Source organism: Symsagittifera roscoffensis, chromosome 1, assembly GCF_963678635.1.
Source record: "Symsagittifera roscoffensis chromosome 1, txSymRosc1.1, whole genome shotgun sequence".
In the NCBI taxonomy this organism is placed as follows: Eukaryota; Metazoa; Xenacoelomorpha; order Acoela; family Convolutidae; genus Symsagittifera; species Symsagittifera roscoffensis.
Window position 1 is genome coordinate 12,104,777 of NC_087062.1, and position 25,604 is coordinate 12,130,380.

Consider the following 25,604-nt stretch of genomic DNA (forward strand, 5'->3'; position numbering starts at 1 on the left):
TCATATTTTTGCTTGTGTATGCGAAGTGCAACTTCGCCTCTGTGTTTTATATGTCTTTAGAGTCGTTCAGAATTTCTGCAAGTTTGCATTCTTTCTAAAATTTGATCTCATTATATAGCAAATAACGGACATAATTTGTCTTATACATAGTTGTTTTTGTAGGATATGCAAATTGTTTAGTTGCAAGGTTTGAAGCAAAGTATTTGTTTACTTTTGGATCTCGGTGTTTTGACCAATTTTTTTTCTTATCGTTTATATATTGGTTGAGAAAGAATTGAATGGAGTTTGTGTTTACCGAATACTCCTTATATTTTAGATAATTGATTTTGATAACAATTGCTTGAAAAATTTTCTGGACATTTTTTAGCCTGCGTTTTCTTTAACAGATTTAATTTAGTTTTTCGTTTGAGACATTATCTTTTGATTTTTGGCATTTTATTTTATATCGCAAGTGATGCGAAGCTCAGCTTCGCCTCTGTGTTTATTTTTTCTTTACTGGCATGGGCGCTTTCCTTCTATCATTGTCTGAGCTGCAATATGTTACATAATTTTGTGTAAAGACAGCTTTGGGTTTTTTTCCTCATGTTTCCAAGTTTGAGAACAGGTGAAATCGTTTTTTGGATCTGTTTTTTTGCTAGTCCTCGATTTCAAAGTTAATAAAAATTTTTCTAATTAGCCCTAATGCTCTACATTAATTCGATCTATTTCAAAATTTGAAGAAAAAGATATGCCATTTAATTTCCATGAAAACGGAGCATTTTTGCCCCCTTTGTACACTTTTGAATTGAAGCCCACTCAATGCTGCTTCTGTTTGTGATGCGTTGAAGACATGTACCTGTGTGCTATATAATATGGGCTTCTTAATCTCTAGGCGGTTGATTTGAATCACGTACTATGCCATTTTTTTAGTTTTCAAAGTTTATTCTGTTTTCATGCCTTGTTCTTGTATCTGATTGAATGTTATTTTGTTGCTCGTGCTTGCGATGTGCAGATTTGACCCTGTGTGTTTTCTTTCATCTTCTAATTTTTTATGTATGAGCTGTTATCTTCAAAATATATCTGTTGCAGATGGTTTGCTAGCTTGAAATTATGTCATTTTTGGCTACCTCCGAGCAGTGAAATTAATTAGGTCGGCTCAAATTGTACTTATAGTCGTACGACATTGTATGCTATCAATCTGCTCGAAGAATGTAAGTAGCTATGACGTAAGGTGTTTTTTGTTAGTCAAATTTGACTACGAGAAACAAACTGAACGTTAGACTAATTTGTACTCCGTCACTGGCATGATTATAGCAAATGTTAGATTTTTTAAAAAAATTCTATTTAAAGCTCAATTTCTTGACTTTTTTCCTCGCAATTAACTTTGCTCACTCGCAATTAACTTTTCCTCGCAATTAACTTTGAATGGTCAAAACTGTTAAATTCTAGACATGCTCAATTTCTTGAAAATCTTTATGAAGTTAACTTCATTTTGGTAGTAAATGTGTTATCGGTTTCCCTCAGTAATTAGTTTTTCAAATAAAAAAGTTTATTAAATTAGGATTAGAGGTTTTCGTCCTAGTTTCCGTCGGTTCATTTTCCGTTTTTTTAAAATTGAATTTATAGTATCTGCTACTGTTTTTTATCGGCTGATTTAATAAAGCATGGATTTTATTTTGATTTTAAAGTTTTTTTCCTTAACAGAAAGTTCTGTAATTTGTCAATTTACCAAGTCGGATTTTGAGTGGTTGTATGTTTACGCTGGCGATTTGTAAGCGTTATCAAACTGGAATAAAGACTTTTTTTCAGGTTAACAACTTGTTTAACAGAATCACTTGTATCTTGATTCATAATGAATTCAAATTTTGTAGTGTTCTTGCACATTTAGCCTGGTGGTAACGAATACGCCTGGGATGGCAAAGCCCGTTGGTTCGAATCTGACTAGGAACTGTTTTTTTTTTTTCAAAGTGAAAATCTTGCTTTCCCAAAAAATGTAGGCCTATAGTTTGTCTGCTTATGCTCTGTCGGCTTAGTTGAATTCGTAACCACGTCATAGAATTGATAGTTGAATTCGTCGCTCAGCCACATCGTAAATTTAATTTTTTTGTACGCAATTTTCAATATACTTGCTCTCAGTGTTTTGAATTACTCTTGTAATTTTTGATTTTACTAGCCTTGACTTTGTATATTTTGCTGTTTTTGGATTTTTTTTCGCTTAAAAACTTTCGGGTTATATTTTACTTTAAATGATTTCGGCGTATGTTTTATCGGCTTAGTTACCTAATTTGTTGCATTTCAATGGAAGCATAAGTTTTATGTTTCATCCCGGATAGCACAAAATGCTAAAATTCTTAGAATAGAATTTATAATTCAAAGTTTTTCATGACAACAATTTTACGTTCTACGGGAAATTTTTTTAGTTTCTTCAGCTCAGTTGCCGCTGGTTAAGTTTAATTTGAGTTTTCAATAATTGCCGTCGATTGTGTTTATGGACGTGTTTTCCGCAATTAGAGTATGATTCCAGACAACATTTTGATTTTTTTATGTGGTTTTTGAAGTGTTTTTTTTTTGACTTAGTGTTTTTCTTTTCCTCTCTGCTAGCTTTCACTGCTATTTTTGTGTTGTATCGCAAGTGGTACGAAGCTACGCTTTGCCTCTTTGTTTTAAAAGTTTGTTTTTGTTTGAACGGTTTCGGCTTATGCTTAGACAACCCATATTGCTTAGTTCTGAGGGCAAAAACAGTTTTTTTTTCACGACAATTACTTGCCGATTTTCAAAAAATTGGTACCAGCGAAAAGATCGGCTTCTATATTATGTGTCATCGTATTTTTCTAGTCTTTTTATTTAGCTTACTCGATTTCAACGGTCATCGAAATTTACAACGAAGACTCATTTTCATGGATTTTTTTTCTCAGATTACCACGCTGAATCCGTGATTAAGGTTTCAATGAAAAGAGCAGGTAGCGGGAATCTCTTCTGCATAAGCCAATGTTTCCTATTGTTATTGGAAAAAGATGTGGCCTCAAAACAGTAATTTTTCTAATTTTTTGAATTTTCGCTGTCAAAAATTTCGCTGCTAAATATGCGTTCGAAAAATCAATCGAAAAACAGGTGAGAGTTTTCATGCTGCATGTATCTACGCCCTGGATGAAGTTATGGCTTTTCGGATAAATTAAAATTTTTGACTGTTTTGTGGAAATTTGTTTTACTGTTCTGGTAAATTTTTGTGTGTCCTGCTAAATCTGAGATTGAGCACTCAGCCGAGGGAACAAGTTGCGAAACTTTTGGTGTAGAAGCTGCGAGTCCTTATTTTTTCATGAAAACTGTTATGAAATTGTGAGTTCAATCGAAAAACTGGTTATGGGAATCTTCCATGCATATATGGCTATGCGATTGTAGGTTCAATCAAAACAACAGCCTGCGAAAATTTTCCCTGCAGAAGCAGGTATACTATATTTTCGTATACGTGTTTTCTTTTCTCAACCACTGTCCCACCAATTTCGAGGTTAATGATTCAATTGGAAGAACATAGTGTAGAGATCTCCCCCGCTTAAATGGTTACACCAAATTTTTTTGTAGAAAAGCAGGTATGGTCATAAAAGTCAGTTTTCCGAAATTTCAATCGTTTTTGTTTCGAAATTTTTCCATTTCTTGAACACAACCCAGTCAATTTTTTGCCTTATTTGCCGCTCGGTACTCGATCCTACAATTTATCTTTTCAAGCTTTTTCAATGTGTTTTTTTCAACGCTTTTTCAGTGTTTCGAAGCTCCGCTTTGCCTCTGTGTAGAAATTCTGAGAAGGAAAGAAAGGTAATCGGAACACTGTGTGCTACTTGCTTAGCTTTCGGATGCAACTTATTATTACAAGCCGAAAAATGCAATGAGTTCAAAATTTTATCAGGAAAGTTTCAGGAATTTTTGATTTTACCGTTTTATTAGTCTTTGAGATTTTTGCTTGAATCTTTTGGGTTTTTGCTTTTGGGGGGCGGATTTTCAAAAATTTTTCGAAAATTTTGACGACCTTTTTTTATTGATTTTCCGAGCTCTCCTAAAGCACTAAAAAGACGCTGTTTTGGCCCAATTACCTGCGCCGCTGGCAAATTTTTAAAAAGTCAAAAGAGCCGTTTTTGGGCACTTTTCAGAAAATATTGACAAAATTGCGTTTTTTTTGGCGCGCGCTTCCCCTCAAAATGAGTATATATTGGCGCCAAAGGCGCCTTTAGAAAAAATTTAGGGTCGATCTGCCAAAAATGGATTTCTTAAAAAGTACCAAGGAGTCGAATCCCATGGAAATCTGATTGCCCCGACCCTTGAAAGTGATGGAGGAACTTTCTCTTTGGGTGTTTTAGTTTTTTCTATGCAAAATCAGTTACCAAAAATAATCATTGGAATGATTCGAGCGGTATATCATATTAAATCTTTTATTCAAAGTCGTAATTCGAACGATATAACAAAACTATTCAAAACATTTTCTCAGTGTCGAGAAAAACAGGTTTGAAGTTTTTGATTTTGTCTGATATTGAGCGAATAAAGCGAGCTAGCAAGCTTATAGTAGGAGGATAAGCATAAGCTTTTATTTAAGCCGTGAAAATTTAGTTTTACTCCCAGTAATTTAGGTTTTTCAAAAAAAATTTAGTGTTTGCTCGGAAAGACAAAAAATCAGTTTTATTTGACATTTTTTCATTTTTGAAAAAAAAAGTGCTGTCGAATAAGTCTAATTTACCATAAATATCGATCATGCCTAATTTGTAGGTTTTTGTTCACATCCTTTTACCACATCACTCAAAAGACGACCCAATTTGAAGAAAGAAAAACGAAATTTTTTTTTTAAAAGTTTTTATTGTTGTTTGAACTTTCTGTGCTACTTGCACAACTGCCGCATATCCTTGGTTTTTGCTTTCCTTTCATAATTTTTTCAATTGCGTACAATATAGTCGATTACACACTAACCAGTTGAACGAAACCGAGTTACGGCTCTTCTAAACTGTATGTCTATGTTTAGTGTTCGCCAACTTACTTGGGAAGTATGACAATCGGATACTACGTAAATTCGCGCTACAAATACGACTTTTTCTATAGTTGTACAGCGGCTAACGTCACGCGCTCCTGCAGCATGTAAGGTCATATATTTGAATTAAGTTTGATTCAATTTCAAAAAGCAGTTTAATTGTCAACGTTTATCAATTTTCAGTGAAAACCAGCAGTTTGAAGCTGAATCATCTTATATGAGCCTAGCGAATTTCAACGATACAGCTTTTGAATGCTTTTCATTGTTCAAAACAAGTGGGCCTAAGGAAATCAAAACTTATCTTGGTAAGGCTCGCCGCAAAAAGTATTTGATGAACTTTGGTTGGTTATATTTATGTACAAAAGTGCTATTTCAGGTCTGATTTTTGGTTCTTTTTATACCATTGTTTTGCTGTTTCTCTTTCTGACGTTCAGACATTTCCACCGCAATGGATCTCTTTTCGTATTCTTCCCATCGTTTGAAACTCGCCAAGCAGCTGCGGTAAGTTTTGTTTTTTAATTTCTAATGAATGCTGGTTTGGTCATATTTTCATGACACGGTGTTCAATCAGTACTCAAAATAATTTTTATTTGGTTCTTACGAGTAAAACTGTAAAAAGATCTATTGAAGAGTACTTTTTCTGGGATTTAATTTCAGTGGTTTTAAAATTGCCCTAGTTCCTTCATGTAAATTTTACTCACGGCTTACGTCATCTTTACGCTACGAGCAGATCAAATTTAGTAGAGTCAGTGACCACTAAATTAAATTTTATGTTGCAGCATGGCAGGTTTTTGAGAGTTCTAACAACTTGCAAAAAAAATCATAGAATCTGAATCAATGGTGTTTAGGATCTGGGACATGCAGATGTGGAGCGTATATCGTTCGTGTCGTCTTTCTCCTCAGAGCTTTCGGGTCAGAGACAATTAGCCCAGGGAGATTTAACTTCCTCAAATGCACAAGCTTCACTGGAACTGCAGATGCAATTGGGAGCGGGTCTGCACGGACGGCTGAAGTCGGTGGACACCTTTAGAGGGTAAAAGTACTGTTTCAATTCTTCGGCGATAAACAAAATACTTTTTCGGTATCAAATCCTGGGACCATGTAGAGATATAATCAGATATCAAATACCTGTATTTGATGAACTGAATCAATTGCAGTATTGAGCTGTGAAAATGTTTTTTCGTGAGCAGATTTTGTAGCTTTGAGTTAAGAAATTGGAATGTTTTTACATATTAGACTGTCTCTGATTCTGATGATCTTTGTGAATTATGGAGGCGGAGGCTATTGGTACTTCAACCACTCGCCGTGGGATGGACTCACTCTGGCTGACCTCGTCTTTCCATGGTAAGCATAATGAAGTGTCCTCAAATCGCTCACTGGATGCGCATAAGGTTGTGTAAGTTTTTTTTTCTACAAGAAAGTGCGCCTTTGAGTTTTGTAAACGGTTGGTTTTCTAGGTTCGTGTTTATAATGGGTGTGTCGATAAGTATCACAATGAAGTCGTTGAGTGGAAATGAGTTGCGAATGAGGCCTCGCAGTGCAGTGGGCAAGATACTGAAGAGAACACTCATCTTATTCTTCGTTGGACTCATCATCAGCAATCGAGGTCAGTCCATTCTCTCTTCCGATCTCCCTGCCAATCTTTCTTCAATCAAATTTCAGAAAAGAGGATTTCGCGTGGTCGGTAACAAATGGGTCCAAAGTTTTTAAGAGTCGATGAACAACGGTTATTACAATCGGTTACTAGACTTTTTTATCGTAAACAACTTTGTCAACAGAATCTTCACTTCTCGAGGATCTTTCATCTGACATGCTCAATTTCTTAAAAATTCAAATAAAAACTATCACGTAGCCAGTAATTAGTTCAAGCCCGTTTCAGGTTGTAATTATTTTTTCAAAAACAATTACTAAATTTTTTTTCGGGTTTCTGGTTTTCGTCCTAGTTTCTGTCGATTCAATTTCCGTTTTTTTAAACGTCATTTTTTTTATCTGGCAGCGTCCTATTGGATTACTTTATTAAACAGTTATTACTACTGAAATTTTACAAATTTTTAATTTACCATGTTTTGTTCTTGTTTTTTTTTTTAAATATTCAAACAGTTTTAGCTTATGTTATATCGACTTAGTCAGCTTTTGTTATGTAATTTTGAGGGCAATCGTTTGGGCTTATGTGTTTTAGTTTGGATAGGTCCTAAAAACTTTTAAGTTAAATGAAATTTTTTATGGCAACAATTTTGTTTTCGGCTCAACAGGTTTCGACCCAAAGTTTGTCGCTCTCTTGCCGCTCGGTACATGATTTCCCTTTTAAAGCGCTGTTTATAAATTTCATCTGATACAAATATGGAGTTTTTTCTATTTCAGTCAAGTTTTTTCCAGGTAATTTTTTCTAACATAATTTTTCTGAAATTTTTTTTTGACTGTTTAGGTTGTGATTATTTTCTTTTTTTTTCAGCAGCTTTGATTTTTTTTCAAGTTCAGTTCATTTTCTTGGTAAAAGGAAGGCATACTCCTCTATCGAACAGCAAATGTGTAAAGGTCGCGTAAAACGTGATCGACTTCTGGTTTCGAGTGGAATTTAATTTTTAGATTTCCCAGCGAAATGAAAATTTTACTTTTGATTTTAGTTTTCTCAAATTGGGTTAATTTTATCAAAAAATTTCAATTAAAATTAGTTCAAGAATATCAAAGAAATTTGAGATTTTTCTAAATTTAAATCAGTTTTTTTGTTTACTTGCGGTCATTGAATTTTTCCAGCTGTTTGTTGGCTATGTTTTGTCTGCCTATTCTGGCGGTTACACAGGTACTAGATGTTTTTCCAGTTGATAATTTTGAATACATGGACCAATCTCTCGGACGCATCTTCTGTTTCCCTCTGTTGGAAATACTCCAACACATATTCTGTGCATGTTAGCATTTTAAATATCCGTCCCATTTAAACTAGCGAGCAGCGTAGTGTGGTAATGCGAACTTTCTTTTCTCTAACTTTTCTCGCAAATAAAATTATTCATTAAAAGTGTTTACTTATGTGATAGTTTTGCTATAATCACGATCTGTATCATTGAAAATTTCATAAAATCTGTTCTCTGCTTTATTTAGGGCCAGTGTTTGTGATTAATTAAGCGCCCGTTGCTCAGTGGTTAGTGCGTGAGACTCATAATCTCTGTCGCGGTCGGTCGGAGATGGAATCCGAGTCGTAGCGGAATAGCTACATTTTTATTGCACTTTTTAGAGCTGCTTTTTGTCGTGTTCTTGCTAGTGTTTGTGGAGCGAAGCTTCGCCTCTTTGTTGAGATTTGCTTTTGAGGTTAGTTAAAGTTTTATCTACTGGATTTGTTACAATATAGGATTTGATTTATTTTTTCGTTCCCTTTTGGGCTTTGTACAGCTTTGTAAGTTTTCTTTCAATGCTATTGTTTTGGCATGTATTTTTCAAAACTAGTTTTATTTCTCGCTGTTTCCCACCATTAAGTATTAAATTGGGTTTCCTTTACACTTGCGAAGCGAGTGTATTAGTACGAACCTTCTTTTTTTTCCAACCTGGGTCGTAGATAAAAGTTCTACTTTTAGTGGCACTTTTGAATCGGTAGGCTGCGAAATTATTATAATGTCATATGTGCTTTAACATTTGATTAGTAAAAAATTAACACAGTTGATGCATTTTTAATTCATCAACTGAATTGAAAAAAGTTAAGTGTTTCAAATAGCAGTAGAATGATAAAAAGCTCGCTCAATGTTTTCCAACTCAATGCGAAAATTTTCCAACTCAATGTATCTCCCAATTTTTTTTGAAATGCATAATTTATACATAATGTGGCTTTATGCTTTCCAATTTATTACTTGCAAAATTGTGCCTTTTGTATTTGGTGCTACTTTTGCTGCATCGAATTGGCAATTAATTAGCATATGTAGCTGCGTTATTGGTGGCTAGTTTTTGGGGAATTTGAGCATCTGTGGCTGAGTGGTTAGTTCTTGAGACTCAAAGTTGCAAGGTCGCAGATTCGAAGCCTACACGTAGCCGAGTTTTTGCTAATTCGAGGCTGATTTCTACTTTTTCTTATTTCACTTGATAGAGGTTCTTTTGGTCGTGTTCTCACAAGTGTTTGCGAAGGGCAGCTTCGCCTCTGTGTGAAAATATTGCACTGCATAAACGTATTATTAAGTAATTATTACCATCTTGAACGGGTGCTTGTGTCTAGCCTTAAGATAAGCGCTGAAAGCACCTTAAGATCCGTCATCTCAGAGAGGAAAAAACTAAGATTAATATATTGTTGCCTAAGTTTCGGCTAATTGTTCCGAAAAGCGAAAGTGTGGAGGAACTATGGATTTGGGTTTTTTATACTATAATTCAAAAATTAATAATAAACACGTACAAGGTCGAATGATATATCTTTTTGGCTGAAGCGGGGTTTGAATTTTAATATTACGAGTCCACTTTTTTGCGACCCAATTTGCATAAATTAGTTCTCCTTTGTAGTGGCATTTTTGCTGCATCGCATATTAGCATTGGCAATTTTATAGCAGCTGCTTTTTCCGCTTTAGTGGTGGCTTGTGTTTCTGGATATGAAGCGTTGGTGGCGCAGTTATGTAGACATGTGACTCTGCTTTGCCTCTTTGTTAAGAATTTCCGGGCCTTATTTGACTTGCCTTGAAAAATTGTTGCTCTGTCTTTTCGTGTGTTTTCTTTTATAATCGAGTTTTGCTAATATGAATGTATAATTGTTTAAATTATAATTTTTGAGATTGGCCAGGGTACTGTAACTGGGCTTTAGACTTTTGTCCTGAAAAACCTCGTTTTTTGAGCTTTTCTGGTGGAATTATCGGCTTACTTTTTAAATTGTAAATATATGTATTCCAGGCATTTATGTAGGTCGTGATAGTTTTTTTTTCATTTTTTTTTCAGGAAACGGCTTAGTTTCTGTCTGCTAGGTTGCAGGGCTAGGTTTGTGTTAACGCGACAGTGGTGCGCAGCTCTGCTTCGCCTCTGTGTATAAAAATGCTTAATGTATCAAAATTAATTGCATTCAGAACCTTCTGTGCTACTTGCACCATCTGGACACTCTTGTTATTACGTGTTTGAATTTGAATTCATTTATCCAGAAACATTACATTGTTAATGAAATTAACGTAATATGTTCTCTGGAAGGGCTGTTGAAGGAGCATTTCAGCTCATCGCCAACCACCCTGAAAATATAAAACTAGAGGACAATTAGAAAGGTGGGCTCCTAAGCAAAAAAGGTTTCATAAAAAAAAACTCATTATCTATTATGTAAACTGTGTAAAAAATATTTTAAATTAGGTTGTTTTCAGCTTTTCATTAATTCCTCATTTGTTTAGATGTTCTGGTGGACACACTTCGTATCATGGGCGTATTGCAACGTCTTTCCATCGCCTACTGTTTCGTAGCCCTACTTACCCTTGTAAACGCCAGATACTCTCAGAAGGCCAACATCAGCGTGTTGTCCAGAAGAGCCACTTCCGACTTCAAAGTACATAAAATTGTTGTCTTTAAAAATATAGCAGCTTGTGTAGGTGTAACTTCGCCGTTATCTCTGAATCATCTTGTGCAATACTTTATACTTCAGTCGTTTATAGTTTTGTTTTTAATTTTGATCACGTTCCGATTTGATCACATTCATTATTTTTTTAAGATTTTCTTGAGTTCAATGGCATTTTTTCATTTTTCTGTTGACCATGGTCATGAATTGATTAGGTTCCTGAAATAAAAAATAAAGTTGAAATTTGAGCTGAGTGAATTTCCGCATAGATTGGTTTTATTGACTTTTGATAGACTTCATTTTACGATGGTCTGTTTTTTTTTAGAACGGTGTGGCAGATAATCTACTTGATTTGGTGCCCTTTGTAGTCGAGTGGATAGTTGTGCTGCTCTTGGTAGCGGTGTGGACTCTTATCACATTCGTGGTTCAGATTGATGGATGTCCAAGGTACGGCATATAGTTATCTTTGATTCTTCAATTCTAAATTTCTGTCGGCCTCTAACCTTCCTTCACTGAAAGTAATGATCTCTGCGATCGATTTTGAAATAATCTCATTATTTCTTGAATTGATTTAACTCTCTCATAAGGGAAGTAAATGGTCAAGATTTAAATCACCTTAAGCTTTACCATTCTTTCCCCACAATATCTACAGATTTTTTTAACTCCTGGGCGACTCTGAGATACATTTTTAGAGGCTACGTTGGACCCGGAGGCCTTCAGTATGACCCCGACTACAATTTGACAAATTGTACAGGTGGTGTGGCTGGTTTCATAGACAGGACTGTGTTTGGTCTAGACCACACGTATCAACACCCAACTGCAAGGGTAGGTCAAGAAATTACGACGCTGTTACGTTTTTTTTTTACACATGCGAGCCTTATGTAATCTTATGAGTCAACTTTTCAAAGGTCTTTTATACTTTAATATTTTTTCTCTTGTTTTAGAGCTAATTTTGACCGTTTTAGAGCTAATTTTGGGCTTTAATCGTTTGTGCTTACGAATTGCCGCTTCGTTTCTCAGTTTTTTATGTTGAGCAAAATCTCGTTAACTATTCTTCCCCACTTTGATAACTTTATATGGTACGTATTCAACGGTAAAGCATATGTAAATTTTGTACCTTGATAACTATAAACATTGCTATAAGGTTACAAGATCCGCTGAGTATAAAGTTTTTCAGGATTTTAAAGCCCTGTTAGTTTCGGTAATTCCAGTTTTTCGAGAGTCGATGAACGTAGTTCAGACTTTTATATCTTTTAAAATCTTTCCGCTTGCGATTAGCAAGCGTTAATAAACTGGAATATAGACTTTTTTTCTAGTTAATAAGTAGTTTAACAAAATCAATTGAATCACTTGCTGACTTCTTTTTACTTTTCATATTTTTTTTCGGCTCAACTTGTCTCTGCTCAAAGATTGTCGGCTTTAATTTTTTCGTAAATTTTGTTCCATTGTTGCTGTTTTGAAAATTCAAGTGCCTAGCATGTTTGCTCAGAATGAACTTCTATCGAGCTATATGAAAGTTTATATGACCTAGTTTTTGGCTTGTTTTTTTTTTTTTTGTATCGCAAGTGGTGCGAATCTCCGCTTCGCCTTTGTCTCTAATAACTACTGGATTGCTTTCAAACAGTTTAATGCATTTATGCGTCGGTATAAACGAACTTTTTGAGTTAAATTGAAAATCATCTGCCAAAAGGCAATCAAATTGCGCTATCCAAATACGAAGGTGGAAATGGCGGAAAAAAAATTTGATCGATTTCTAGTGTCGAAAAAGGAAATTAATTTTCAGTTTTCGCAGCGGAATAAAAGTTTTACTTATTGATTCAGTTTTCTCTAATTGGTCTAATTTTGCATTTATTGACTCTTTTCCATTTGTTTGTTAGCTATGTTGTTATTTGTTTCAGCAAATATATGGCTACAATGTGCTTCCCTATGATCCCGAAGGACTCCTTGGATGTCTTACATCCATTTTTCTGACCTTTTGCGGACTGCATGTAAGAAGCTTCATTGTTCTGGTATTTTAACTGCTCACTATGAACAGCCTTTTACAAGGCGCCCAAATGTGTAGAGCCAATATAAAATTAAAATAGAAAAAATAATTAGTCTCAATTTGAAAAAATAAAACCATTACGCATATCACATTTGTGCGCTATAGCGCAGATTGTGCTACTGTTTTCTATTTGAAACTCATTATCTTGAAGTTGATTGAAGCTTCTGTTGTTGATAATCAGGCGGGTCGCGTAATTTGCATTTACTGGCATTGGAAACCTGTGATGTTGCGCCTTCTGGTCTGTGCCATCGTAACAGGTGTGCTCGGAGGGGGACTGTGTCAGCTCAACACTACTAGCGGACCCATCCCAGTGAACAAGAATCTATGGTTGGTTAATTTTATATCCAATGGAAAGCTGACGCTTTGAGTAATGTGACACCTTAATGACTAATAGGGACCCTATTTATCGAGAATATGGATTTTTGGGAGCTGTTTTAGCAAATTTTTATTGAAATTTGCCTTGGATTGCTAGATAATTGAAGAGCTGAAGCGGTTTTGAAGAAATGAAAAAATGTATTTGACTGCTGTGAAGATCTTAGATTGTCCCTGTCTAAAGACTGAATATTGGTTTTTACAGGTCTCTCTCCTTTGTGCTGATCACAGCCTGTCTTGGCTTCACTATCCTCGCTATTCTCTACATTATGGTAGATGTGCTCAAGTGGTGGGACGGGGCACCCTTCACTTATGCAGGTAAACACAATTTGGTTGAAATGAAAAATTTCGCGTTCTTGTTACAAGCTGCGTGAACAGTTTCGCCATTGTCTCTTACGTTGATTTTTTCCAATAAATTTTGGTTTAATACTATAAATTTTTCTTCGGATCAAATAACCTAGACCATCCGCTAGTCTTTTTAAGAGACAAAGATAATTTTTTGGCTAAATCGGTTCTTTTGATGCGATTTTCTACGAATCATTTGTGGCTGTTTATTTAATAGTAGATAGCAACGAAATAATTTCTAATTAAAAAGTTTCTGGAGGATCTCGACTTGTTCTTTGTAAATTATAAGATGTTTGTTCGATCTGAGATACCAGAATGCTGCTTTAGGAATGAACTCGCTGCTGCTCTACGTGGGCCATGAGTTGCTGGAGGGCTGGTTCCCCTTCTCCTGGGGAGTGCAGTACCCAACTCACGAAGTTTTCATGATCGAAAACATCACCGCCTGTGCTTTCTGGCTAGCAATTGCCGGCTACTGCAACCACATACAGTTCTACTTGAAAGTCTGAACTGGGCCGTATCCATTTTTTGATCTATTCTGATGATGTGTCGCTGGTATAGTATCTGTTTATGGTGCTAACAATTCTATTAAAATTTAAAATTGAAACGTAAATATAGTTATAGTCATCATGAATAAACTTTTATCGATTTAATTTTCAAATCAATTTTATTACCATGAGATTAGCCAAAGTTGTAAAAATTTTATTATTAGGTTTTTCCCCAATAAAAACTACTCTGGACAAGTCTTATTTTTTCAATATTTTCTCGTTTTATTAGTTTTTAAGAGTAATGAACGTAGTGAAGACTCTTATATAGATCTTGCTGATTTTTTTTTCTGTTTTTTTTAAGGAAAAAGTCTTCAAATATTGATGCACTTAGGTATATATGCACTTTTTGAATTCAATTAAAGTTCATATGCTGAAAGTGATGCAAATAGCACTCTCCAAATACGACCGTGGAAATGTCGCGAAAAAACGTGAACGATTTCTAGTTTCGAAAGTGGAATTTAATTTTTAGATTTTCAGCGGAATAAAAACTTTACCTGTTGATCCAATTTTCTTAAGTTGGGTTAATATTACCAAAAACGCGCCAATAATAAATCGTTCTAGAAATTCAAAGGGCATCTATTTTTTTCTTTGAAATTCGAAGAGATTTTTTCAACAAAGTCAGTGTTTTTTAATGTTTACTTCAGTTTATTATTTTTTTTCCAATCTTCGATGAAACAGATTATTTTCAGGTGCTCAAATTTTTCACCAGGAACACTGAATCATTTGGCCCACATTGTGCTTTCATCTATTGATCAGTTTGCTCAATTTTTGTCATTTTTATGACAAAACTATCAACCGCAAAATTTTTCAAAGTTTTGTTGAACGAAGTGAAGACATTAATCTAATAAAGCTCGTGTTGATTTTTGTTTTTTTTAGGAAATTTTTTTTCCAGTAAAATCTTTGTTTATTTTCAGGAAAAAAATTTTCAGGAAAAGTTGAAAAATTCATCTTGCAGCTTTTTATTTGATTTTTTAAAAAAAATTTTGTCTACAATGCACATGCTTTATAGAATGCAAGTGCTGCGCTTTCCAATTATGAAAAAAGGAAAAAAACATGAACGAGTTCCAGTTTCGAAAGTGGATTTTTACATAATGCGTAGTGTATTACAACGAACCTTACTTATTTTCTACTCTACCTCGCAAATAAGTGTTCATTGAAAGAATACATTATATGGAAGTTTCTGCAAAATTGGAAGTTGCATAGCATCTGTTCTCTGCTTTATCTGTGGCTAGTGTTTGTCATCAATGAAGCGTCCGTGGCTGAGTGGTTAATGCGTGAGATTCATAATCTCTAGGTCGTAGGTTCGAATCCGAGACATATCCGATTTTACTAATTCGAGGCTTATTTCTAATTTGTTATTGCACTTTATAGAGCTGAGCTGCTTTTTGTCGTATTCTCGCTTACCGTTTGCGAAGCGCTATCTATTGACCAACTTCTTCAAATTACGGCAATTGTTTGAAAAAAGGAGTCAATGGTCGTGCCTAGTGAAGACTCTTATTTAGGTTATGGTGATTTATTTCAGGTTCAATTTTGATTATTTGCGGTTTGACGCGTGATTTCTTTTGAAGTTCAGTTCTTTTACGTTGTTAAAGGGGAGCGAAACGTCACTATCGATCAGCAAAAGTGTAAATTTCTCAAAAAAACTTGACCAACTTTTAGTTTTGAAAGTGGATTCTGATTTTCAGACTTCCCAGCGGAATAAAATTTTTTCAATTTTTTAAAATAATTGAGTTAATTTAACAAAAAAAGTGTCAATCATATATTGTTCTTTAAATTTAAAGAGCTTTAAGGCCAAATTTTTGAAAATCGAAAGTTAAAGTTCTTTCAAAGAACAAGTCAGTTTTTTCCTGTTTCCTTGCGTTCATTGAATTTTTTTCAACGTTCTGTTGGCCATGCTTTTCTTCGTGTCATTGTTCTCACTTCACTCTGTTTTAAGCCAGTTTGCTTAAATCTTGGCCGTCAAAGTAGTTTTTGCATTTTCACAAGTAGTGTATTTTGATGTGTAGTTTAAAAATAATCTTTTTTGGTTTCTTGATCTTTTTTGGTTTCTTGAGTTTTACCTTTGCAATTAAGTAAGGGTGTTGAGAACGTTTTTTAAAATTAGTCCTTTACCCTTTTTTTACTGTTCAATTTTTTTGACCTTTCTACTGCGGGGTAGAGAGATCTTCTCCGTTTCATCGTAGCCGGTCCCACCTTGGTGAGGAAGATAACACCAACCGTGACCGAAGCATGATTCGAACCAACGAACCTTGTGTTAAAGGACGCGCATCTTGCCTACTCAGCCACGGTTGAAAATAGTTAAAAAGAACCATTAAATGCCATATTTTGTTTCTTTTAAGCTAAAAAAGAAAACTGTAATTTACAGCATCAAAAATGGAATATTATAATAGCATCCATCGTTTTTTTTCGCTCGAATATTTTTAAAGATCAGGGAGAGGAACCACGTTAACAAGGCATTTGGGCGCCGTCACGCGATAATATAGCCTAAAAGGTGATGCTAAGATATTTATCTTTTCAGACAGCATAATGGCTTACAGGGGATTATCCTCAGGGGGTGGAGACCTGGATGAAAGCGGAATGATAGAAGCTCCTCTCTTCTCAATGCGCAAAATCGACTTCGACCTACTTGACCCTACGTCGGTCATCACACACGCGCAGATAGCCAACTCAGTGCTCTATGTTTTCACGCTGGGAATCACAAATGACCGAAAATTGTATCGGAAGATAATTGGTGACTCATCATCTGCAGATTTCTTTGACCTAAAAGTCGAAGCGATATCGAAAATTTTCGTAAATCCTTTAGGAAATTTGATTTTGTTCACGACAGAAATGAACCAAACGTACTACTTTTCGAAAGTTATGAAGAAATATAAAACTGCACAGAAGTTTCTGAAAGACATACAAGTACAATGTATGGCATTTAATAGAGTGACACAGAATGAAAGCTGTCAGCATTTTCTGGTTGGTTCTATGAAAGGAGAGATCATTTCAGTCGAATATGCCAATGGCGAGTTGATATCATCGAAGCAGATTTACCAGCTCACAAACTCGTTCAGAGGTTCCGACGCGAACGTGCGGGGTGCGGACCCGATTCCAGTTATGAGCATGGAACTCATTCTGGTCGCATCTGATGAGATCTGCGTGTTTTGTGCGAGTAAAGATAGAATTCTAATGTTCAGTGGTCAGAGTACGGCCGGAGTGCTGGATCTGGGAATCCAGAGTGTGTTTAAAGTGTACAGTGACAACATGAGGAAGGTGCTACCCTTGTTGTTCTCGGTGTCTAGCAATAACAGTCAGATACATCCATTGTATAGTAGTCAGTCTCTAACTCCGAGTAAACTCTACTGGTTTGCAGGCAAGCATCACCAATTTTTTTTTTCAAAACGCTATACGTAATATAATTTGAATCACCAAGGTGAATCATTAACTTCGCTTAACGTTCAGCGTAAATGAGTTTCAGACAGGCGAATTATTGGTCTTTTGTTTCATCGTTTCTGTTCAATATCTCGGTTCGAAGTGATCGGTTTTTTATTAGAAGAATCATTTCCTGAAAAAAAGCTTCAACATTTAGTTTTAATTAGGTCCCGGAATAATCGAGTTCAACGTTGAGTCACAGTCGAGTGATCAGATTCTGAAGAAACACTCTATAATTCAGTACCCGAAAGACATTCAAGCAGACGTCATTGCTCTGTAAGATCTATTCCATAGTCTAGGAAGTTTCAGAATACAAAAGCGACGAAATAGTAATTTTGGGTTGATTTGTTGTTTTAGTCCGAAAGGCTGTGCTGTCACGAAATTCCACATTGTGCTTTTGTATGACGAGCCTCGTTCCATTCACGCTGTCTGTCCACTCAACAAAAAGGTCATTTTTATCGGATATTCACAAAATTATTAGAGAAATATTGGCATATTTTTGATGATGGTGCAAGAGTAGTTTACTTTGACTCAGCTAAGATATGCGCTGCGGAAATAATTTCAGTCTCATTAGCGTTTAAGCAGATCCAAACCTGCTAATTCTTGACTTTAAGTAATTGAAGCCTGGTCATTCATTCTTAAGATAGCTGAACTTAAACAAGACAGCTGAAGTTCACAAATTTCAGCCCTTGTTGTTGAAAATCCGCTGTATGTTGCCCCAGGAACAACAAAAATAAACTGAAGTTGAGCGATAGCGTTATTACAGAAGCTAGCTATTGAGCGTAATGTCAGATAACGTCGCCCACTTTTTTTCTGCTACGTTGGTGGCCAGTGTGTGACAACTGTCAAGCGACGATGGATGCGATATCGTGATTCTTAATGTTCAAGTCAGGGGTTCGTTTCTGGTACAAAGATTTGTTCTTCTTTTTTTTTCTTTCCTTAATTTTATTTTTGCAGTTTTATAGCTTTTGTTTGGAAAATGCAGCTTCGTCTTTGTGAGTAAAAGATGCCGTTTGTTTAGTTGAAAGTGAAAAAATGTCTTTGTTTCAGGTGATGTTCAGCGAGGGCCTCCCTAGTGCTGCGTCTCATTCTTTCTCTCTGGGAATATGCAAAGACTCCATCAGAGACGAACAGTACCTCATCTTTGACAAGTTCATCACTAAGTACATTGCACTGCAGGAAGACCGATTCATCTGGAAAATATATTTAGGTCAGTTTTATTGGAACAAACAAAGATTTTGACAAGAAAACTTCTGTCGTATGCTGACTTGCAAAATTCGATTAAAGTTCAGGGCAAATTCTTGAAGAAAATTTGTAATTTTGAAAAAATGCCGGTGTTTCTGGTTACCGTAATTGTTATTACGAGCAAATTGATTAGGAGAATTGAACCATGGTTATGTTTGAAGTGTGAAATTTGTTCAGAGCTCGAGAACTTCGACTGGGCTTTGAAGTTCGCAGGAACTGACAACCCCAATCGACTGAATGAAATCTACCTTCGAAAAGCCGAGTACTACTTCCGAAATGGACAGTTCGACGACAGCGCCGATCTGTATGCACGAACTAAAGCATCTTTTGAGGAGATTGCTCTCAAGTTTATAGAGATTGACAAAATGTCTTTGAAGAACTATTTGTGTACTAAGTTATCGAATTTGAAAAGTGGAGAGAAGGCGCAGATTACGATGCTAGTGATGTGGATCATTCAGTTATATCTGTCGCAGATTCATTTAGCCGATGAGAAGGATATCATATCAGGAACTGTTGACGCATGTCGAGGTACTTTACAAATTTGCATTGAAAGTTTTTTCCCTTTAAAGATGAATAGCCTCCTTGAACCAAGTGTCTCGATGTAAAGATATAAATCTTGTATTGTGGGAAATTTCACCCAAAATTGATTTAAAATGGCCTAAATCTGCAATTAAGAATCGTAAGCTTCAACTTTCTCTGCTTTTTAATTTTTAGAGGAGTTCCACAAATTCCTGCGCGAAGTTAAACTGAAGGAGTGTCTTCGGAACAACATGCGAGTGGTTTATGATCTGCTGGGGAGTCACGGGGACAGGGAAAGTCTCACTCTTGTAGCTGAGATACTGAATGACTACCCTTCTGTGCTACAGGTACTAGTCTCAGACATCTGTTTCAGGAAACTTTATTTAAAGATCGCTCAGATCTGAAACAGCGTATGTTCATCTGATTTCGCGATAAAAACAATATGTTGAGCTTAGATTCATTTGGCAAACTGATTAAAATGAGTCACTGAAATAAACTTAAATGAGTTACCTCGAAGTTGCTACGAATTGTTGTCAAAATAGCGATGATCTTGCTTACAGTTTTGAAGTATCTCCTCTCCCTAAAATAAACAGTGAAATCTTTTCAGAATCTGGTGGAGAATGAAGAGTACAATGAAGCTCTCGACCGTCTGGCACAATACAAGAAGGCTAATTTGTTCTACAAGTACTCAAGTGTACTGATGCAGCAGAATCCAGTGAAGACAGTGGATGTGTGGAAGCGAATGGCCACTCTGTTGCAACCCAAGAATCTCATCCCTGCCATTGTCCAGCTGGACACCAGTTTCAAAGTGGCCAGACAAGCAATTAGTTATTTGGGTCAGCTATCTGATTTCAAAGCCACTCATACAAAAATGAGAGGTTTCGGCAGTGGTTTTCCATGCGAGTTTTTGAAATCCCTTGATATTGGTTGATAAATCATAATTCAAACAGTCGTAAAAACAATAGAAAACAAACGTTTATCATCAATTTTGTCGCGACAAATTTTTAAAAAGTAGTTACTTATTGGCTGTATAAAATTGCACCACTATATAACATAACCACTATATGATAGATTTTTTCCAGAATTCTGCCTGTCTGATCTGAGGAACACGGACACTGCAATTCACAATTGTCTTCTAACCCTGTATGCTATGCACGAGCCAAAGAAGCTCCTTGCTTATCTTGAAACCCAGAAGGACAATGCCTACCCTTACTATGACTCGGAGTACGCACTGAGGATATGTTTGAAACATGGAAACGAGGAAGCTACTATATTCCTCTACAAGACTATGAAGTTGTACGAAGAGGCAGTTGATCAGGCGCTCAGAATCGAAAACAAAGAGGTCAGTGGAAACTTCAGTTGCTCAAATTCTGATTTAAAAGTCAGTAAGGCATTGCTTCTTGATGAGTTATGCTGTAATGTAGTAAAATGCTCATCGAGAAAGCTTAAAATGCGTTGCATTATTCGTACATGGCGAAACTCAGTTTAATAACGATCTGGTTATGTGCTGAAGTTATCACTATGAATCAGTAGCGTGCCGAGGGGTGGGGAATGGTGGGGTTTGGGGGTGGGGTGGACGAGGGGGCGGTCGGTCGCTTTGGTATAACTTTAACTACATCGATTATTGGCTGACCAATTGAACTTTTTTGTCGAAATTTTCCAAAAAAAAGTGCCCAAAAACGCCGTTTTTTGGCCTGTTTTTTCGAAAAAGTAGACTGCACAGAAAATTTTTTGACAAAAGAGACTGCAAAAGTAGACTGCACAGAAAATTTTTTGACAAAAGAGGGTCCATATAGTATTTTCGGAGAGCTCGAAAAAGCAACTCGCCGACCTGAAAAAAGGTCCGCAAAATTTTCAATTTTTTTGAAAAGCCGCTGCCCCTTCTAGGAAAATTTCGGCACACGTCATTGCTATGAATATAATGGTTTCTAGAAATCAAACCTTGGCGAGATTCCTTTTTTCATACTTTTGGCTAGATTTTAAGAGTCATGAACCTAGTGAAGACTCTTATATAGGTCTTGGTGATTTTTTTGTTTGTTTTTTTTTTCAGGGAAAAGTCGTAAAATTTGTTCACGCTCAGTTTTGATTTTTCTTTGTTTGATTTTGATTTCTTCTGAAATTCAGTTCATTTCCATTGTTAAAAGGAAGGCATACTGCACTATCGAACAGCAAAAGTGTCAGGTCACGAAAAACTTGATCGACTGCTTGTTTCGAAAATGGAATTTAATTTTCAGATTTCCCTGCGAAATATAAAATTTAATTATTGATACAGTTTTCTCAAATAGGATTAATTTAATCGACAAAGTACCAATCATAAAGTGTTCTAGAAATTCAAAAAGTTAAGAGGGCATTCATTTTTTTCTTCGAAGTTCGTATTTTTTTTCTGTTATTTGCGTTCATTACTCTTTTCCAGCTTGTACAAGTTTGTTGTTCCAGGAAGCTCTGATTGCTGCCCAGGAGATTGCATCATACGCCCAGGAGCAGAACGAGGAAGCCCAGTCAATCAAGAAACTCTGGCTCAAAATAGGTCGCTACGTGGTCCAGGATAAAAAAGATGTGAAATCGGCCATGGAGTTCCTTCGGAATAACGAACATATCAAAATAGAAGATATTCTCCCATTCTTCCCCGACTTCTTCACGATTGACGATTTCAAGGATGCCATTTTGACATCTCTGAGAGACTACAACGATAGCATAGAGGCACTGAAACGTAAGTTGAGCCTCGCTGAAAGCATGACTAGATTTATATCGAAATATCGGTAGTGATAAACAGTGGTGCAATGCATCTGATTTAGACTCTTAGTATTTTGTCGAACATGAAATCAATTTGGACAATCCAAAAAGCAGGTTTAAGTTTACAATGAAATGTCGAATCTTGCTAACTATTTCCCCAGTAAAGAGTTTCCCTACCCCTTAAGGAAAGAACATGTGAATTTTACCCTGGTAAGAACTGAAGCGCCTGTTAATTAGTCTTGCTAATTTTAATAGACCCTTGTTAATTACACTTGCCAATAAACCCTTGTTAATTTTTCCCGTAAATAACTTTGTTCTTAGGACACTTTTCATCTGGACTCATTTCCTGGAATTCTCTTAGCAACAACTTTAACGCTACTAAAGTGCTAACATGCACCGGTAAAGTGCGTGCTAGCATTTTAAATATCTGTTCTATTCGAAGTTTTCTTTAAGCTGTTAAAAAGAAAACTCGATTTGTTAACATTTTTTGTAAAATTTCAACTCGATTTGCTAAAATTTCATTTTTTTTCGGCTTGATAGATTTCGACCTATATTATATCGGCGTAGTGGTCTCATATTGCGTTATATCATTCGACGAGTGAAATTTTTTTTTTTGCGTGTATGTGTTTTGAGGGTGGTGGACTCGATAACTTTTTTTAGTCTTATTTTTTTGATTTTTTTTCAACTTCGTTCCCATTTTTTCGGCTTAATAGGTTTCGGCCTATATATTAGTGGTCTCAAATTGCGTCGTTCCTCAGGAGGCTTATATTGTTTAGTTTGACCGGCAAATGAAGTTTTGTGTGTGTGTTTTGAGGATGAGTGGGACTTGATAAATTTTAAAATTGGAATTTTTATCTCGTTGAATTGTTTTGTCGGCTTGAAGGTTTTTTGCTAAGGTATTTTCGGCTTAATTGCAGCTTGGTAAAATTTCTTTTGATGCTTATTTTACATTGTATTATTTTGGCGCGTTTTTTTTCCAAAACTAGCCTTATTACCCTTGCGATACGTTGTCCACAGGATTCATTGAACTGGTAGTGCCTTGGTTCATATTGAATTCAAAATTTGTAGTGTGTCTTGTACGCTTAGCATTGAGGTAACGAATAAGCCCAGGACGGCAAATGTCCTGGGTTCGAATCTGAGCAGGACCAGTTTTTTTTTTCAAACGGTATTTGTTCCGGTTCGAAAAAATTTCTGCGATCATTTGCCTGCTCATGTTTTGGCGGCTTAGTTGCCACATCTAAAAAAGGCTCATTTCTTAGCTGCAATTGTTCTTAGCATTTTAAAAATCCGGCTGAATTGAAATTTGCTTTTCACATTGGTTGTATTTTAACCAGCTCGATTTGTTAAAGTTTCATTTTCTTTTTTTTTGTCTCTTTAGGCCTAATTAATAGCGGTCCTAATTATTTTTTTTCTCCTTCGGCTTAATTAATATCGACCATTTCGGCTTAATTAATATCGCTTTAGTGGGCTCATTTTGCGTCGTTACGTGTGTGTGCTCTGACGGGAAAAGGGACTTGACTTTTTTTTAAGTTTAGAATTTTTCCGAATTTCTTTCGGCATGAAGGCTTTCTGCTCTGGTTTTTCGGCTTTGTTACCGTTGGATAATTATAAACTCAAGTCCAATCAACCATTCGGCGCATCTGGCGTAGAGAGGAAACATCTGCTTGAGACGGCAAAGGTTTGCGGTTCAATCCGGCCGGCCCTTTTTTTGTAAACTTGAGTTTTGTGCTTTTTCGGACTATCGTCTGTCTGTTTATTTTAGTCGACTTAGTTCCCGTAGCTCGATGGTTCAGCTTTATTCCAATTTGCTGTAAGCCTTATGCTTGAGACGACAAAGCCCGCGAGTTCGATTCCAGTTGATACTTTTTTCTTGCAAATAGAAAATTTTGGCTAATTTAGATTTTAGCCTCTGCTTATTTTTGTCCGCTTAGTTCCGCGCAAAGGAGTTTTTTGAAAACTTGGCTTCTTTTTAGAATTCCCGGAGCTCTTTATAGAGTTTCTAATGGTGCACGCAATTTTGTTCTGGATATTTTGGGTTTTTGTTGCAATGTTTATCGACAAAGACGATTTTTTGAATTTTTTCCGTTTGATTTTCATAACATTCATATTTGTATCGCAAGTGGTGCGAAGCTCAGCTTCGCCTCTGTGTTCATTTTGATAGATGTAATTTTTTCGGCACGTTCAATTTTTTTGATGTTTTTTCGACTTAGTGTCTTTTCGATGTCATGTTGATTTGACTTTTTCTGAAAAGTCTTATTTTAGCGTTATTTTTGCAGGTCAAATGGAAAATGCGACTGAGAGTGCGGAGAAGATCAGGTGTTCGATCAAGGAGAACAGGAGTCAGTGCATGGTGATCAAGGCAGACGAGAAGTGTGCCATCTGTGGGTACCAACTACTCCTCAGAGCATTCTACTCCTTCCCCTGCAAACACGCATTCCATTCCGACTGTCTACTCCAGAAGGTAAACAAGTAGTTTTAACCGAGCGAATGTCTCAAGCCAGAAGAACCGATTGACCTAAAATTGGAAAATCTGATAGAGAGAGGCCTGTCAGTTGGTTTTAGAATTTTGAATTTTTAGTGGAACCTGATTAAGAATTTTTGGGAATGGTCGCAGATTTTTAAACCCTTGTGAGAGCAATTCTTCTATAATCGGGAACTAACTATTTGTCCCCGGGAACTTGTAGAGTATCGATCATGTAAACCGTAAACGCAAAACCGCGTAAAGTCGATCATTAGAGATTCTCCAAGTTCAAAGAGCTTAACGTGATATATGTTTTTCCAAAATTCGAAAGTTCTAAATGTTCTAAAATGAGTCAATCTCTTTTTGTTTCCTTTTACACAACGCTTTTCCACTGTCTATTGGCTATGTTAATTTATCGCAAGTGATCGAAACTCCGCTTTGTCTCTGTGTCCAATTGCCTGTAAGCTAAATCTGCCAATGTACATGTTAAAGGATTTTTGAATGGCTCATAAATGATGTAAATTTGACCAGGTGAAGATAGAAGTGACTAGTTTGGAGAGGCAAAATATTGAGAAGTTGGAGCGGCAAATCAAGAATGACGTAGACTTGCAGAAAAAGAAACCGACTGACTCCAAAGTCACCGGGTGAGTGGGATTAATTAGAAGCTATAATTGATGCGTGGATTACTCAATAATTCAAATATTCAATGACGATAAAATTATAATGTGTCATAATGAATTTAAAAAATTGGGCAGAAACTGTCTTCTTTTTCGAATAATAATCTTGCTTTTGAGACTTTTTTCTCTGTGATCAGTTGCGTTTTCAAGATTTCTGACACTCAATATTAGGTAAATGAAATCTTTCCCGCTCTTTTCCACCCAATCAAGAAGAAAGCATCAATTTTGTATTAATAAATGATTTTACAAGGCTCTGTTTTGAGACATACCAAAAATATTTAATATTTGCATTGAGGCTCGTAGTTTTAATTCCAGTATTCGGGCGACGGGTGGGAGGGGGGGGGGGGTGACAAGGCATGTGAATTGGATTATCAATGTTAGTGTTTTGTGAAGAAGCTACGCAGTTGACCCACTGCTCAATGGTGCTGAACTGGAGGCGAAAAGGGAGGAGTTGGACAGTCTGGTAGCCTCCGAGTGTCTGTTCTGTGGAGAGATCATGATCCAAAATATCCACAAGCCATTCATTCCACCTGAGAGACTGGAAGAGGAACTGGCATCGTGGCTATAATAAGTAGCTGTCTAGTACAGAGAAATGCAAATGAGCAAATGAAAAGAAGACATAGCTAAAAATAAATTTCTCTTTCCTTGAACAAAATCAATCTATAATTTTGATAGTTAGCTTTATTTATCAGAAATAAATTATATTGAGTGATAATTTTTCGGTCGCCGAATTAGAAACACGTTTTTTTTTGCTGTTTTTGAATGTCA

At 36.0% G+C, this 25,604-nt stretch overlaps 2 protein-coding genes across 6 annotated transcripts in view; both read left to right on the plus strand.

Annotated features, from left to right (window-relative positions):
• Window positions 1–13,892, plus strand: part of LOC134857301 (heparan-alpha-glucosaminide N-acetyltransferase-like) — a 29,955-nt gene extending 16,063 nt beyond the window's left edge. For 3 of the 5 annotated variants that reach the window (XM_063873691.1, XM_063873692.1, XM_063873690.1), the window contains exons 2-14: window positions 4,982–5,094; window positions 5,171–5,292; window positions 5,364–5,488; window positions 5,836–6,020; window positions 6,224–6,331; window positions 6,445–6,593; window positions 10,321–10,472; window positions 10,807–10,928; window positions 11,174–11,306; window positions 12,380–12,469; window positions 12,707–12,852; window positions 13,103–13,215; window positions 13,570–13,892. In XM_063873691.1, the coding sequence (XP_063729761.1) occupies window positions 4,982–5,094; window positions 5,171–5,292; window positions 5,364–5,488; window positions 5,836–6,020; window positions 6,224–6,331; window positions 6,445–6,593; window positions 10,321–10,472; window positions 10,807–10,928; window positions 11,174–11,306; window positions 12,380–12,469; window positions 12,707–12,852; window positions 13,103–13,215; window positions 13,570–13,748 (1,737 nt within the window). In that variant the 3' untranslated portion in view covers window positions 13,749–13,892. Of the gene's footprint in view, window positions 1–550; window positions 3,091–4,981; window positions 5,100–5,170; window positions 5,293–5,363; window positions 5,489–5,835; window positions 6,021–6,223; window positions 6,332–6,444; window positions 6,594–10,320; window positions 10,473–10,806; window positions 10,929–11,173; window positions 11,307–12,379; window positions 12,470–12,706; window positions 12,853–13,102; window positions 13,216–13,569 lie in introns of those variants that run through there. The other 2 variants (XM_063873693.1, XM_063873694.1) reach the window with 2 other exon arrangements.
• Window positions 13,893–16,309: 2,417 nt separating this feature from the next.
• Window positions 16,310–25,572, plus strand: LOC134857303 (vacuolar protein sorting-associated protein 18 homolog). The gene is made up of 12 exons (XM_063873696.1): window positions 16,310–17,142; window positions 17,369–17,477; window positions 17,559–17,649; window positions 18,252–18,411; window positions 18,624–18,974; window positions 19,161–19,312; window positions 19,573–19,801; window positions 20,048–20,307; window positions 21,402–21,675; window positions 23,975–24,159; window positions 24,691–24,803; window positions 25,230–25,572. Exons 1-12 carry the CDS (start codon window positions 16,314–16,316, stop codon window positions 25,402–25,404), a joined length of 2,928 nt encoding a protein of 975 aa, XP_063729766.1. The 5' UTR covers window positions 16,310–16,313; the 3' UTR covers window positions 25,405–25,572.
• Window positions 25,573–25,604: the final 32 nt, after the last annotated feature.

Bases quoted from the DNA above. Each gene is read 5' to 3' on its own strand.
- LOC134857303 (XM_063873696.1), top strand. From the start codon at position 16,314: ATGGCTTACAGGGGATTATCCTCAGGGGGTGGAGACCTGGATGAAAGC. The intron at 17,143-17,368 runs GCAAGCATCACC...AGTTTTAATTAG, and splicing joins TAAACTCTACTGGTTTGCAG to GTCCCGGAATAATCGAGTTC. The intron at 24,804-25,229 runs GTGAGTGGGATT...TGTTTTGTGAAG, and splicing joins ACTGACTCCAAAGTCACCGG to AAGCTACGCAGTTGACCCAC.